The sequence below is a fragment of the Apis florea genome, unplaced genomic scaffold (assembly GCF_048593485.1).
Source record: "Apis florea isolate Af1SG1 unplaced genomic scaffold, ASM4859348v1 contig_1794_pilon, whole genome shotgun sequence".
Lineage (NCBI taxonomy): Eukaryota > Metazoa > Arthropoda > Insecta > Hymenoptera > Apidae > Apis > Apis florea.
This window is the reverse complement of record NW_028256482.1, coordinates 1552743-1571112: the sequence shown is the minus strand read 5'-3', so window position 1 is coordinate 1571112 and position 18370 is coordinate 1552743. Positions and strand designations below refer to the sequence as shown.

General features: G+C 25.7%; 1 protein-coding gene across 2 annotated transcripts in view; it reads right to left on the bottom strand.

The window, feature by feature from the left end:
• Positions 1–16609, bottom strand: part of LOC100871893 (F-box only protein 43) — a 53368-nt gene extending 36759 nt beyond the window's left edge. The window contains exon 1 of one of the 2 annotated variants that reach the window (XM_086912840.1): positions 15504–16609. In XM_086912840.1, the coding sequence (XP_086768966.1) occupies positions 15504–16331 (828 nt within the window). In that variant the 5' untranslated portion in view covers positions 16332–16609. The remainder of the gene's footprint in view (positions 1–15503) is intronic. The other variant, XM_012488519.3, reaches the window with a different exon arrangement.
• Between the last annotated feature and the right edge of the window lie 1761 nt (positions 16610–18370).

Below are 18370 nucleotides of genomic sequence, written 5' to 3'. Positions count from 1 at the left end.
ATAAATGAAAATTAAATAAACACTTTTATGTTTCTGATTTTTCCCATCAATCATTTTCTTATTCTTACTGCAAATGAATATCTGAATCTATCAAATATCTTGTAATATTTTTCACGTTTAAGAAACATTTTGAAATACTTGTTTCTAAAAAAAACTTTTAAAAAGTATACCATTGAAATATATAATTTTTGTTAATCAATATAACACTTGAATATTTAAATATAATAGAATTTTTAAATCCTGATTTTAGTTGTACATGTTTTGAAAAGAACTGTTGTATATATATATATAAAAATAAAATCCTATTGGAAGATAGTTTTCATTTGTTTCAACAAGTTTCCAAAGAACTAGCATATTTAAGTATTCCAATAGTCATGCTACAGCTCTTTCAGAGTTTGCTACCTGAATATTGTTGCAAATTAAAGAACTAAGAATGCTCTTTTCTTATTTGACATCTATACTTCAAAATTGAAAATATCTTTGAATTTTTATAATATCGTACAATTCCTAAACTTAACTATTATAGAAACTATTTTAGTGCGAAATTTGCATAATGAAAAATTGTAGTTTTTAAGTATTATCATATAATAATATTATCTAGTAAGCAATACATTTTAAAAATTTTTGTTATTCTTTGCTAAATTGTTTCTTTAAGATATTATGCTTATTAGATATGTTGAATATTTATAAAATGCATTATTAAAATAATATTATAAAATAAATGAAAAAATATGAGTTCTTAAATTAAAGCTAAGAATTTCAAAGTAAAACTTTACTATGCGGATTATTAAATGTCTGCAGAATTACGATTTATCGCCGGCAGGTGCATTTTGTGATATTTTTTCATTTTTTTTGTGGGTGATTCCATTGCAGATGCCAAGACATCTGTCGCTTCGAGGTGGAAATTACTAAAAATATATTTATAAATCGCTTACATTTTCAATTATTTCACTAACAATTCTTAACTATTTATATTTTTGACATTCTTTTTCTTTTTGTTACATAAAAATAAATCACTTTGAAATAACAAATTCGATATAAATAAATAAAATATTCTATTTTAATAATCATTTTGTATCATATTAATGCTTCTAGTATTCTTACGATACATGTACAATTTTAAATATTGGAAACGAAATTAAATTATGCACGAATTATTCAGTAATTTTTCTTTTGAAAGAATTATTTATTTTTAAAAACTGGATAATTAAAAAAACTTTTATTCTTTTAAAAATCTAGAATTTTTTTATACAATTTCTATATATCTTATTATTAATTTTATTTAAATTCGTTTATTTTTAACATTATTTTAACAAATATTTAAATATTTATAAAATTCAATAAAAATATATTTATTATATAGTTATAATTAAATTAATGAATGAACTAAAGAAATTATGTTATAATCGATTTTATTTAAAAATCTTTGAAAAATATCTAAAAATATCTGAATATCTAAAATTGAATGTCTAAAACGTGAAATTAATTAATATCAAATTAAAGTTTTTAAAGTTGCAGCATCTTTATAAATTTTCTGCCAGCAGTGAACCGAAAGCAATCAAGTGCAGGTGTACCTCCCCATGCAATTTACTGCGTTTATCGAGGCGCAGACATATTCTTTTTTCCCGAAATTTGTTCTTGGAAACCCGAAACCACAAGAGGTCGATGCCCTATAATTGCAGATTGCATCGAATTGCAATTCTCAGACGTGAAACTGATAAAATTTTATTTTATCTTTTAATATTGATTTAACATTAGCTATCTTCCTCGTTGAATTAAAAACGACCGATCTTTTTCTTCACAAAAAAATTACAAACACAAAATTTTTACACAAAAATTCGTTAATTTTGAATTTACCAAATTTTTTATCATTATCATTATAGAATTTCAATTATCTTAATACTTTACTAATTTTATTCGAATTTATTATTTTATTATTCGAATTATTCACGTTCACATTATATAATAATAAGATCACATAAAGAAATCCATAATTATTCGCATTAAAAAACAAAAAAAAAAAATGAAATTAAAAATTATTTGCAAAGTAGATATCTTTTTGTAGAATTTCTATTAATATATTCGTTATTCATCACATTTTTTCGTAATTAAATTTTTTCGTTTAAAAATTCAATATTCGTAACAAAACAATTTTTTAATTCATTTTCTTCTCTAATAAAAATAACTTTAAATTTTTACTTATTTATACATCGACCTGATTCGAGATACTGAGAAATTATTACTTTTTTTTTTCATTAATTTCACAATTCGAAAAAATTGATTCTACATTCTTTTTTTTTTTTTTTTCACAAACGGATTAATGGTGAATATGTATTCCATAAAATATTAAAAAAAAAAAAAAAAAAAAAAAAAAAAAATCATCATTAATTTTCATCGTCCGAAATTTTGTTTTGTCTTCATTCTCTCGTTTCAGATAATAAAGGTACCGACGAGTGGTTGCTTACTTTAATTGAAAAACAAAAAAAAGATGCGCGTTAAAAATCTTAAAATGTGACGAAAAAACGGAGGAGAGAAGGTAAAGGTAAAGAGAGAAACGTTTCTTGAAATTTTCGGGAACGAGTTGCCGCGCGAGCTCCTTTAACGGAAGTCTGTATTGAAAGGGGAGTAAAGGGGGGTAGGTTCGGAACAGGCGTCCAGTCGATGGCTCCCCACGCGATTTAATGCGTTTATCGAGGTATCGAGGCATTCCTAGTCTTTTTGCGCGGCTCTTGCTCCGAGAATCGTGGGACCAGAGGCTCGCCGCTCGTTACACGCATACCAGCAGCAGCCCTGTGCGCAGCCCTACTGCCATCACCCCTTAACGCGCTTCCAGCTCTGCACTCGCTCAATCCTCCGCATCCTGTGTATATATATATATGTATGTATATGTATGTATATATACGTGTGCGCCACTGACCGCTCGAAAGAACAGAGACCGAGATCACAATACCGATAGCGATCGATCTTTCGACCATACGACTGCCAACTACGGAACATTCAATGGATCCTTTTAATTTTTCTTTTCTTTCTTCTTCTTTTTTTTTTTTTTTTTTTTTTTTTTTTTACATTTAATTAGGAGATTTTGCGAAATCTCGTTTTTTTCGATAATTTGACGTATAACAATTCTTCTCGAGTTGATTCATTGGTTTTCCTTTTTTTTATATTTGAAGAAATATTTGCTTACTTCTTTCGTTAATCTTAATTTTAAAAATGGAAAACGTGTTGTTCCACGAAGCTTGTTAAATACACATGCGTTTGAAGAAATTCGTGTTTTTGTGTATAAATTTTTTCGTTTCTATATCATATATATATATATATATATTTATATCAGGAATAATTTAAATATATATTTATATATTTAATATGAAATTTGTATAAAATTTTGTTAATACACGAATTTATATATAAATTTGATATTTTCTATGAAATTTTAATCAAGTAAAATATAAAACAAAAGCATAATGACACTTACATTCAAATTTGTTTATATTTTCTGAAATAATTTCCGTTTTTAATGCAATTATTATGATTTTTAATATTGTATCAGTACTTGCATTACTTATACATATTTACAGTTGTTTTCACAAAAATATCAATTTTTTGAATATTTTAAATTGATCTTTTTAAATCGACATATTATTTATATTATTCAAAAACAATTGAAACGAGAAACAATTTTAAGAATAAATATTTTTACAATTCTGATTTACATTTTATAAAATGATAGCTATCATGAATAAGATAAAATATTTGAATTATTATTTATTAATGATAATAAATTAATCGAAATGTTTAATTATTTCAAAAATGGTTATTTTTTTAAATTTTTATTCGAAATAAAATTTATATTTTAAACTGTGTTATCTATCTAGGGAGCCAGTTATGGTTTGTGACATTTTCCCATCGTAGTTCCAACAGCAATAAGCTTACGTTATCGAATTGTGAATATAGGGACAGTGTAAACTTCCCTTGATATATCCTCAACGAATTCTGCGAAACCCTTCTAACCATTTGACGAGACTTATCCTTTTTGTAAACGATAGAAGTTTCATTGGGTTGCAGGAACAGTGCCGCGTGTCGGATGGTGCTTACGTCTCGCTTACAAATGTGCATCCTTCTTGAATTTCATGAATGCATAATTATTTCTTTGTATTACTTCTTAGTTACTAGTTACTACCAACGAAACACGCAAATTTTTTACAAATTAATTCATCTGAACATTCGCAATACCGATACAATATTTACATTCACAACTGATTGAACATTGAACAAAGATTGAAATACTTTTATATTAAAATAATTCCTTTGCATGTCAATCTCAAACACGCTATATAAATCTTGCAAATTTTTCACAATCAAATTTTTCTAAATCAAATACGATTCGCATAATTAATCAAAATTGAATAAATATTAATTCATTTAAGAATCATTGTAACAATTCGTAAAATCGATTAATATAGATCTAAAAATGAATCGAGCTTTAAAAAATATTTATGAATGAAACATTTAGCGTTAATATTAAAAGTTTATATTTTTCGATTTTGCATAGTATTATTTATTATTTTTCGTAATATATTACGAAAAAAACAAATTATTTTAAAACAAATTAAAATCTATGTTAAAATTATGATAAAATTCATTTAATTTTGATTATTTTGTACGAATTTTTTTAATTTAGAAATTTGTTAATAAAACAATTCGTTCGATCAATATCTATAACCGAAATAATAAATAATATTGGAAAACATAACATAATGGAAAATATTTTAAGGAAAGGAAATATATACATATAAGTATGTAATGTTTATAATAATGTAAATTATTATATTGTAAAAAATTGTATGTAAATTAATTTTCATTAAATAAATCGAATAAATATTATATACTTTTTTCAAACATTTATATACTGCTTAAAATGATATATATAAAATCGACGACAAATATTAATCATCACGAAACTAGTCACACAATTACTAATTTCTAATTGAAACATACGTATATCCGAAGCTAAATTAAAACGAATTCATATCAACTGTTTCGAATTTATACCAACTGCGAACCATCTATGTAGGCTGAATGGTGCGTGTGCGAAACTCATTCACGATTTCCATTTTACTCGAACTCGTATAAAAAGATCTCTCTCCCCGACCGTTACCACCACACTACTTTACGCTTCATGAAGCACAGAGAGACGAAGCGTACACCTGGCCAGGTGTTCTGTACTACTGGGTCAATATGTGCACGTGATAATGGCGCTGCAGCACCGTTGCACTCCGGCAGAAAATTTCAGAAAAAAAAATCAACGAGTTTTTACCAACTCCCGTAAACTTTCTTTCGCGTTATAATTTCTATAATTGAAAATTATAATTCTGTAACTCTGTAAGATTGCAATTTTATTAATTTTCTTGAGAAAAAATTTTTAATAAAAAAATATATATAACAAATTACTTTGATTGTGCTTCACACGATCATGAAATTTCATTTATCAACGAAACAATAAAAAAAAATGTTCGAATAATTTTGTGGGCCATTATGTATGTTACAAAATGTCGGAAAGCAATCTTCGATATTGTTTTTTTTCAATTGTTAAATCGTTTATAGACATTGAAACGTATTGCGATACATGCATCGATTCGAGTGATGCGTTCAAGTCAATAACTCATACGATGCTATTATGACTATATTACTTTCAATGTGTGAACTATTAACTTAAACCCATCGCTTGAGTCGATGCAATATGTTTCAGTATTTGTAAGCCGCTTTAGTATCAAGTAACATAAGACGCAAGACCCCTATATATCTTGAAACACGTTGCTATCATGAATCGATTCAAGTGATGGGTTTAAGTCAATAACTCACGCAATGTGCAAATATTATTCAACTGTATATTTAGAAGAAAAATGATGCTTTATACGAGCCATTAATTTATCCCTTAAATCGATGCATCGCAATATATTTCAATATATCTGCACACCGCTTAATTTTTCAACTACGAGCTTATTCACGAAAGTTAATCGTTTTTTTTTTTTATCAGTTTTATGATCAAGTGTATATATTTATACAACAACATAATTCAAGAATTTATTCGAAAATTTCAATTTCAAGTTGAAAACAATTATCATATTAATATTAATAAGATAATATTGATTCAATTATAATTTCTATAATTGAAGATTATTTCTTCCATCAAAGTTTCATTAATGTTAAGAGCAGTTTTTTTTTTACACATTATGAAGTTGAATTTCGTATTGAACTATGATATATTTATTATAATACATAATTTATAGTCTTTTATAGTAATTAATAAAATAATATTCAATTTCATTTATTCACTTGATTTTGAATATAAGAATCACGTTTAATTTCGTTCCCACCGAGCGAAGAAAAAAACGGACAAAATTCATAAAATAAGAAACAATGTTGCCGATTAAAATTTCAAAGCACCCACCGGAAAAAGGAGAGAAATTTCCTTACGACAGGAAATTGACCGCGCCAACTGTTCGTCTATACGACCAACAGTCCAACGGCTCTCGCTAGCCGTTGCTAATTATGGGACAATTCTTTTCTTCCTTCCTTCCTTCCTTCCTTCTTTGCTTCCTTTCGCTAGAACTGTCCTTCGAGCGACTTTAAGGAAACGATTATTCCAAGCCGTTTCATTGCTTACCAACCATAACGGATCAACGACCAAACAATTATTTAATTGCCCGTTTTCTTTAACCAACGAACATCTACAACGAACAGACAACGAAGCTTTTATGTCCTTTTTGGAACAGGAGGAAACGAGAGCGACGAGTCTTTCTGGGGTATAGGTTTACACTTTGTAAAATTCTCACGATATCTCCCCAGGTCCTAAGGTAACGAATCCTTACGAAAATAAAAAGAAAAAAAAAATATGTATATCTTAAAACCATCTCGATTGTAAAGGGATTGATGTCAATTTCTTACCGCGAGAAGAAATTTCTATGGTATCATGCAAGGGCTACCTGAGGTTGAAAGAAACCAAAACACGGCATAAAATATTTAAATAATGATTCACGATTAACCTTCAAATTGATAAAAAAAAATTTTAAATTTCAAAATAAGAATTTAAAATTGAATAGTTATATTTGATTTATATTAATAAAGTAGATGTAAACTTTCTAATTTCGTAAAGACTGGGTCGAAGATAATCCAATTATCTGTGTAAGTTATTAGATAGTTTATTATTTTTGAATGAATTTATGTAATTATTTCTTGATAAACAAGAGAATTAAGAACGTCCATTGTGTAATCAAAAATCTATATATATTTTTTGAGAAAAATTTATCACTGATCAAAAATTCTAATTCTCTGTAAATATTTACTATAATAATAAGATAGATTAAAGAAAAAGAAATTTTATTAACATTAAAACTATCAAATAAATCAAATAAGATTGATTATCTTCAAATATTTTGTTTTTGCAAAATTATTCAAACAAAAACACAATAATATATGTATACGGAATTAATTTCACAATAGCATTTTTTTTTTTTTTTAACTTTAATTACCTATATAATATGAAAACTGAAGAAATATTGGCACAGATATAAAAATGTATATTATTGTTCTTCTTCTTCTTTTTTCTTATTTGTCAAGTAATAAAAATTTAATCATTAATACAAATTTACTCTTTGTTCTCCACTGCTACTAATATAAACCTCCAGTTTATATTTACATTACAGTTTATAGGTTAGTAATTTTTATGTTATCTCTTATAGGTATAGTGATTCGAAACTGAGAAATCTATAAAGATAAATCACTTGAAATCGTTATTTCATAGAATATACATTGTACATATAGGTTTATCAGTTATATATTTATGTACAGTAGAATATCTGAATATTCAAATATATTATACTCAGATATATTCTGTTATCCGAACTATAAATTATACATTCATAGGATATATAATATAAATATGCACTAATAGAGATAAAATTTAATTTGAAATTCGATTTTCGAACCAAAATTACTAGTATTAAAAAAAAGATGAAATGAAAAATTATATAATTATTTATAAAAAGATTCTCTAATCCCGATGATTTTTTATATTGTCAAGATCATAAAGATCGTTGATCCCCTGTGGAAACTTTATTATCATCATTTATTAAAAAATTATAAACAAAAATATTTCTTCGTAACGGTTTATTACTACAAACAATTGATGGTAAGAATAAAAAAAAAAGCCAAATCCAATGCAAACCATTAAATCAACTAATAGTATACGAGTTTTTATTTCATTTTAATTTAAGGTGAAATTAAACTTAGAATTAATTAATTGATGTCAAACAAAAATTTATTTAATTTTTTTTATGTTAAGTTTAATTAATAACATTTCGATAAACAATGGCTGCCAAAAACAATCTTTACAACAGTATTTAATGTGATGATCTTGACAACATATTAAAAAATCATCAATTAATGAATGGTATCTTTTTGTAAATATTTATTAAAAATTATTTGCAAGATATTATTGCATTTTAACAGATAAAAAAGTACAAAATCCTTATTAAAATATAAATTTTAAATAAAAATTGTTCAACACTATTATCTTAATTTTATCATAAATAAACATATTACTTTCCTCAAAACACAAAATAATTCATCTAAATAAAATCTGTGATCCGAATATTTTCTTATTAATTCTCCTTCTCCCCATTAGTTCGAATAATGAAGATTCCAATACATTCGAGAAAATTATAAGAAAAAAAAAAAAAAAAAAAATACATATACATTACTTACTATTTATTCATCAAGTGTTGAGAATATAAATCAATATACACAGCACGTCCAGAACAATTTTCTGGTCACAGCGAATTTGTTAGAAATTTGTTAGTAAGTGAACTTTCGTCTTTTTTTTTTTCTTTACTATACACCGCTACTGATGATTATAATTTATGAGTTATGGATTATTCTATACCATAGAGAATAAAGGCAATTTGAATAAATTGCTCCACGTTGTTTAAATTCGTATTATTCAAAGACTTAGTGTACAAAGTATTCGCGTGACGTACTATGAATTTTCAATTGCTTAGAAGAAATGTGAAATAGAAAAAAATATCTGAATAACCGAAAATTTATATATTAAATATATTTATATACAAATAATTATATGTAATAAACATTTTAAAAAAGTAACTTATTTTTATAAAAAATTGAAGAAATTAATCATAAGAGATATTAAAAAATAATTCTCAAAAATCTGGATAAAAATAGTAAATTTTTATCCTCAAATAATTTACAAAAATATTGTGATATCAATTTTTTTGTTATTTAATTATATAATAATCCAAATTAAATTAAATTCATTTTAATTCGATTGTATAATTTAATATATAAAGTTTAGATAACGAATAAATATTTAATTTTTTATGAGTAAAAAATAATTTATTAATTATGAACTATTGAATTTGAAAGATTGAAGAAATTAAAATTTGTTAAAATTTCCTTGATAAAACTAAGTTGTTCTTAAGAATAAAAAAAAGAAGAAGAAAAAAAAAAAATAATCATTTTAAATTTCAACATTTTAAGTTTCGGATTTTTGAGAAAAATCAATTTGCCTAGTATTTTGTATATATTAGTATATATTGTATATAGATAGTAATATAGTAGAAATATCGCATTCGTAACGACTCGCCAAACTATCTTTTGTTCTCAGAAAAAAAAAAATGCTAAGCTAACACAAGTACTAAAATATGACCAGATATAATGAATATTACCCATATACAGGCTGGGATACATAAAATGTTACAAGCTATTATTCCGAAACTATTGCAGATCCATATGTTTTTTTCTCATTTAAATTAAAAATTGATAAGAATCAACGATTCACAGTGTAACAAATATTTCTTTTTTTGTCTCGAGACAAAATATCCATCACTTTCATTGAATTAGATTGAAAGAGTAAATGATGACAATAAAAAAAAATTTTATTGACAATTTTTAAATCAATATTTTAATCAAAATTTACTTAAAAAAAAAAAAAAAAAATTTCATCTACAACTTTTTGCCACGTTTTGATTCGATACTAGTATAAACACATATACACATTCGTAGTTATAAAATAAAATAACCCGAATTTATTAACCCGATTCCGTTACAAAGGCAAATCGAGCATCTCTATCGAAACGTTGGGCCGTGCTGTTATATTACACCGGAGATAGAAATTTTCGAGGGTGAAAGAGAAAAAAAGTGTTTGGCCAGCGATTTTCGTGGAACTAAGTCTCGGTTAACCACGGGTGGTTTGGCGTGTCGCATCTCGATGTAATCCTCGTAAAAGACAAAGAGAAGAGTAGCTCGCCTCTTTGTTTTAGCATCGAATACTGTAATATATTCGCATTGTTCTCCGCGGCCGGTTTTTGCCCGAGGGCTAACGTCGGCTTGCCCTCCAAAGGTAAAGATTCGTTGCGTCTGTGATGCGGAAAGAAAGGGAGAGCCTCTCCCCTCGTGATATATCGGACCCACAGCTCACTTTATCGAAGGTATATAGGAGGAGTTCGTGTATATTCGCATGAAAATGTTAACACGCGCCACCCTCGAGAATGTGCGAATTATATTTATATGAGGGGTTCGCGGTTGGATCGGGATCACTCGGAAGGGAGCCGCGGTAGCGCCAGTTTCTTGTCAATTATGCAAAATCGATTAGACTCGAATAGATTAATACGATATTACGTCCCGTTTCGAGAACGATTATCTCGTCGTTCTCGACGAAAACATTAGAGGAAAGGATAGAAGTTTTGTATAATTATAAACGATAATTTTTTGACAATATGATCGTGAATTCAAATCACATTATGACATTATTGAAATAATCGTGGTAATTATCTCTTTCTGTTTCTTTTAACGTTTTACACGATACGATAAAGTTTTTGGGGCGCGGAATAAAATTCATTTTGGTCTATTTTATGATTTTTGAAGGAAAAGATAAACTATATTATAATAATCGTAATGAAAATTTGAAATACGTATATTTAAATTTTACATAAGCATCCACATTCTAATGAATCTATTGACATTTATAGTTTTATTGAAAATTATATTAATCAAAGTTCAGCTTAATAAATTCGATATATCTTGTTCATTGAACGGCAAGGTTAAAATTATTAATCGATTCGATTAATTTAATTGATTGTTATTAATGAGAGATATTATAATATTAGTATTAATTTGTTATGATGTAACATTCGAATCATTGGATTATTAAAATTTATTATTTTTTCATTAATGTAATTCATGAAATAACGAATAAAATTTTAATTAATAAACATATATGGAATATTTTCTTTCGTTATATTTTTGAATTAATATATCATTCGAATATAACAAAAATAACCAATAATCTTTAATTATAAATTGTAAATTAGAATTAATCTTTGTTAAGAAAAAATTTATATTATAAAATTATAACTATATATAACTATTTTAAATCACTATTTACAAGATTTTCATTTTTCATATCGATCAAATAATATACCGTTTATCGAGGATAATTTATGAAAATAAATAAATAATTCATAAATTTTAATCAGTCAGAAAGAATCAAATTTGTCATGAAACAAAATAAAAATTAAACAATTTTCAATTTAGATGTTTATTATGCGAAAAAAAAAATATATATATATATATAATGTATCACAAAAAGTAACTTAATCATTTTTAGAACATCTATTCCATCTATAGAATATAATTAATAATGTTAAATATACACATTTTATTTATCCTATTCAAACAATCAGTCATTTGAATCTTCGAATAACCGACGTTCCATTGTATTATTATGTTATTCATGTTTATATTTTAACATTGCAACATAATACAAGTAATATATATATATATATATATAACATATATCGTATTAATATTTACGTTCATACGATAGTTATCACAATATTGGGCGACAAAAAATATTTGATCGCGTGAAAAAAAAAATTTACCAATTGACGTGAAGTCAGATGACCGTTTAAGATTGCAACAAATTAATTCGCGGTATGAAATGGTAATTCGTTTGATAAACAGGCTAATGAATACTTTGTTATCGCGATGCGTGCAACACAAAAGACCTTGAAGTGCCGCATGCCATCATGCGCGAGAGCTTTTGTTACTCGCCAGTGATAACAAAGCGTCTACCCCTCCCTAATCTACCGCTATCGTAATTTAAAGCGAGAAGAAATACACACCAGGGAAAGCTGAAGGTGTTAATGGCAGGTAGTTGGCGCATTACTCCCAACTACGGAATAGACACGTTATTATTATTAACGCGCTCGCCCCTATGAATGAAGGGAAACGAGTCCGCATGCGCTTCCTCTCCCCTAGAACGGAATAACCTAGCACTTTGACGAGGAATAATATGATAAATGAGAGATCCGTTTGCATAACCTGAATTCGACAATTCGAAAATATTATATTATTTAGATATTCTTTATTGATTCGTTAATTTTAATTTTTAATGATATTTGATGGGCACATTCGTTATGAATAAAAAAAAAAAATGTAATATTTGCTATCTTCTTATATTATTATATTTATTCTGAGAACTTGTTAATTTTTCGTAAGAAAACTGCTGTTAAATTGATAATTCGTTAAAGTTGAAAGAATTTTAGATATAAATTATTAGAAATAGAAAGGAATTTTATTAAAATTTGGAATATTTTTATCTGGAAGTCTGAGTCGATAAAAAAAAAAGTTAATTTTTTTCAAGCATTCTATTTTAGTAAATAGTATAATTTGTGTTAATATAATTTTAATAGAAAAATTTCTTTTAGCAAGGCTCACAAATGACTTCACATAAGTAAAAATTATTATTTATATATAATGGAACAAAATATTATTAGATTACATTGTATAAAGAGAGAAAATAGAGCAAATAAATATCAAATAAATTGAACGTATGATCTATATTATACGAAAGTTTAATGTACTTCTTTTCTATTTTTTCGATCGTTTTGCTTCATTAATTAATAAATAATAAATATAAGAGACAATAATTGTAATACATTTGTATTGAAATTTTAATATTGAATCGAAGATGGAAAGGAAAATGTAGTATAGACATAGATCTAAATATATCGTTTGCATACAAAAGACCATAACACAATTTTCAGGTATATATTTCAGGTATGTATTAAGGTAAACAATAAAAGATAAATGCACTTTCATTTTATCAATAATAACTGAGCGTGTAAAATGTGCAATAAAAACGAGTGAGGAAACAATAGAACACTTGTAAAGTATTCACAATGCAACCAATATAAAATATAATCCGTAGAATATTAAGATTGAAATCTCTTCGTTTGAAAAATAAGGAACAAAAGAAACCAGTAGTACATTTATAAGTATTTTTAAAGATTTATATTTATAAAAATTTTAGGAAAAGATTATAAAATTTATTATACCAACAAATTTGGTATATTTAGATAAATATTATTAAAATTTGAATATTTCTAGGATGGATATATTAATAAAATTCTTTTTACACGAAGAAATCTAGAAATAATATATTCTATACAAAGAAAACATAATTTATATTTTATATATAAATTATAATAAATCATATATAATAACTTTGATTAAATTAACTTTGAGAAATATGCGTATACGTACTTTGCATCTCAATGCTATCAAATTAACCCTAAAAAATGCAAAATTTGTTATACATATGTTCCAAGAAGGTCATCCGTTGCGAGAGGGTAATTTTTCAGGGTTGAACATATCTACCGTCGCGGTTGACGAGCAAGCGGCGTTTCAAAGAAGAAATTACAATAAATCAATGTCAAACAGATGATCTCACCAACGAAACAATTATGTTGTTTAATTCGAATTCGTTCGTGTGCAAATTACGCCGCTGAGATGTATACCACACAGTTTCACATAGGATTATTAAAAAAAAAAAAATTCTAGACTACGAGTCGATTCTAGTCGATTACTATCCGCATAATTATTCTTTGAAAAAATTCTGTTCGTAAAAACATAACCTCAGATCGGTATAATGACGATGAAAGAAGAAAAAAATATAAGCAACCTAATTACAGGTTTAGATACGGCTGACGATATTTCATATCGGATATCTCTCTTCGTCACATTACAGTTTTCTCGTTAATCGAAGTTGCAAAGGTGATGTAGATCGTTTATTATTCAAAAAAGATCGAAGTATATATGTTTAGAATATACATATGCTTACTTTCACTTCTAATTACTATACCTTTAACTTGCAAACAATCGTATTAACTACAACACGTATAACATATCACAGACCACAATATAATTTCCGCAGATAAATATGCGGATATTTTAATTAAAGATTAAAATTAACATTATTTTAATTTTATTAAAGTGTATATATAAATTAATTAAACAAACGAATTATTGAAAATTTTTTATATAGATAAAAAATTAGAAATTTACATTATATATTAAAATCAATAGTATTTTCGATCTATTTGCTGATTTTAGATAATAGAAATTCTTGAATTAAAGAGACGAAATTAAACAATTTAAATGATGAAAAGTTTTTCAGAATAAAATATTTTTATAAAATTTGAAAAATATATTTAAAATATAATTTTATTGTATCGTATTATTCTATTACTAATAACTATAATGTGACAAAGAATGAAATTTTTTAAAATTTAATTATAACTCGTTAAAAATGAACAATAGTATTCGCATAATATTTGTATGAATTTAAATTTTAATCTAAAATTAAAGTGATAATCAAATTTTCCCTAAATTAATAATAACTGCATACAGTAGCAAATTTTAACTGATATTTTTTTTTCAATTTTTAATAATAAAAATGTAATAAATTATCATTAAAATTTAGCTATAATACTCAAATGTCTAGCTATAATACTCAAACCGTTAAGGATAAGTTTTATGATAAGAGAGAAGAATATAACTCCCTTGTTAGTGTAGAACATATAATTCTCTCTTTACAGGGATCGAATACGATCCGCAGACAGAAACTTTGTGTATCGTTTAAATACGCAACGTTTGCGCATTACACATTATGTAGTAACTATACTTTTCTCACGTTCGTACAAATAGGTTAATGAACTAGTTATTTAATTTAATTTTATAATATTATATATATTATAGAGAATTAGATTTATTTTTTAATTGTAAAATAAAAATTCGTTTATAAGAGATAATAAAAATGTATTTAACTCTATAGAAAAAAACATTAAATAATTTTAATATATTTATATATTAAAATTATATAATATATTTATCTGATTTTATCTATTGTTTATTTTGTATAAAATAAAAATCATATATTATAAAAGTTTATTTTAATATATACTATATGTTAGAGTAATAATATCTAACATATATTATTTTGAAGTATAATATATTCCATAATATATTCCATAAACTTTTTTATACAGTATTTTTTATAATATATCTATAATATATACTTGATATCTTAATCTCGTTATAACTACTATCTATCTAAATATATTTGAAAAAATAAAAAATTTACTTACCTTGACAAAAGAGTGGAATTTTACTTTGCTTGGAGAAACAGGTGGACTGCTAGGTGGCCGTTTATTTCCTTGTACTTGAAGAAGATTCTGTACTTCTAATAAGTACCCTTTTCTAGCGTATCTACTTCTAGGACTGCTTTGAATGTCTCCTTCTATTTTTGATTTTTTGATTAATTTTAAATTCTCTTTAGCATTCTGTCTGAGTATTATATGAGTCAGTCTTCTCACATTGGCCCTAGAATCACTGAAACAGATTCTCCTCCATGTTTTAGACACCATACTAATGGAACAAAGGTCCTGAGGTCCAAGGAAAGACAATATTTTAGAAACTATTCTCCAATGATTGCTTTTGTCTCCGAGAAGTGCCAATATATCCACTGTTTCTCTACCTGTGTAATCTGGAGTAGCTCTACTATGATGCAAAGCAGCAGATATGACGCGATGACTGAAATCCAACCTCTTTGGTTTGATAGCAGCAAGATACGTGATAGAGAGCTTGCTTAATTTCTGATTGTCTGCCGAACTAATAGCGGGACTAGCTTTTCTACAGGTCGGCGAGATAACAATACGTGGAGGTGGTGGTGGTGTCTTCCGTCTAGGTGAAGTGGTTACCTGGGGTGTGCTCTGAGGCACGATGACTAGTTTCATTTCCACATCTTCCTCGATGGGTTCGGAGGCTATAAACGAAGATGAAGGCACTGACGGTGATGGTGGCGGTGAAAGAAGAGTCAAGTAACCACTATCGACACTATCATGAGAATTGCGACTGCTCGCATTTATCGTGATGCGAGGTGTTTCGGTAATATTTACGTTTTCTACCTCATCCATCTCCGTGCTTTTTAAGGAGAGAATCTGTTTCAACAAATACCGGTGGAACTACCTCTTCTTAAACACAATTACGAACTGTTTCCGAATAAAGAACATATTAAATTTCTTTCCTATGATTTGTCACAGGAAACGAAACAAAATAGTTTGAATACGTTTCACCTCGTTGACGTTTCAGCGGCTTACTACGCACCACATTGCAAGCACTTCGAAACTTTGAAATCTGTTTATCCGTTGTCCCACCGTAGCTCCCTTGGCGATTGCCCGACCAATGGGCTAACCTGACTGATCCCGCCGTTCGTTGCCAAGTGCTACCATTGGTTCGAACATCTCAACCGCGTTAGCGATACTATCACCTCTAGTGGCTGTTGCTGGACTTATTAAATTCTGTTGCTGGGGAGACCTCTTGATTTCTCGTTTCTCTTTCGAGCGCGCATACAGAAATTGAAATTTACTATCTTAAATCTTTTTTACTATCTTTTTTCTTTTTATTAACTAATACTTATTTCGGTGAAATAAGATAAAATATTTAATTTTTTTTTATATTAAAAATTATAAAATCATTATACAAATGATATATTAATTACATAAAAGCCCTATAATATTACGTAATATTTATTATAATACATTTTCTATGTTTTATTATAGTATATATAGTTTATATTTTATTATATAATAAGAAGTATAATAAGAATGTTATTCATATAATAAATATGAAAAATTATTTTGAATATAATATATCTAAATCCATGAATTTACAAAAATTATATTAATTCATATATATTATCTAATATCATTATATAAATATATTTTCTATTTTTATATCATTTGAAAAACGTTGCAATAAATCGATAGAATCTGATTCATTGATATCATTTTTATAAAAATCTATAGAGAGAAATATTTAATTTTAAATATTAATATGCTGAGCTTAAATATTTTTTATTTCTATTTATTTTGTCGCATAAAATAACAAAAAAAATCAAGATTTAATACAATATAAGATGTTTATGTTTTGTTTCATATTAATATTATAAATATAAATATATATTAAATAAATACATAATGAAAGAAATCAAATGAATTGAAATATTAGATTTTAAAAACAATTTTTTCCATAAAAATAATTTTTAATTTCTCAAAGATAATATATAAAAAAAAAAAGAAATGACAAATTATATTGATTATTAGTTACCTTATAGTCACAAAAAATCATCATTTATCGACATTATCGAAATAAAATTTTATTCGTGTTACCATTTTTATCAACATCTAATAACTTTGATAACTATAAACTGATGTACATATGATGATATATAAGCGGAATGTAATCATATTTCTATTATCTATAGTCAAATTCAAACTTAATTTTCAGCAAAGATTAACAATATTTTATATAAAAATAAATATTTATTATATAAACACTAAACATAATATAATGCATAAATAAAATCTATGTATAACAATTTTTTTATTTCATAATATTATTTTTGGATAAAAAGTCTCAAAATATCATTATCATTTTAATGTCACTTTCAACGTTATCGATTCAGAAGAATAAGACTACAACATTCATAGTGGTTAGAATTAAAACTACATTTTAGTATGAAATCACAAATAAGAAATAAAAGAGATTGTTTTGTAAGTAAAGATCTAAATAAATAATTATTTTAAGTTTTAAAAAAATTTTATTTTTTAATTTTCGAATTTTCTTGTATATTTCATTTAGGAGAATATTGGTTTTTACAAAATTTTTGTGAAAAAAATCTATCATTCTAATAAAAACTTTTTTAAAAAGTGTTCTTATATTTTAGAATCAGTAATAAAAATAAAAGTTTCATAAAAACAAATTATTTATTAAAATATATTAAAATAAATTTATAATAAAATCAATAGATATTAATTTTATTACAATATATTATATTATAATTATAAAATCATTATACTAATACTTTATACTAAATAATTTATTAAGATTATTAACATTATTATATTTATTATAATTTATTAATATAATTATAACTATTAATATGTTTATATAT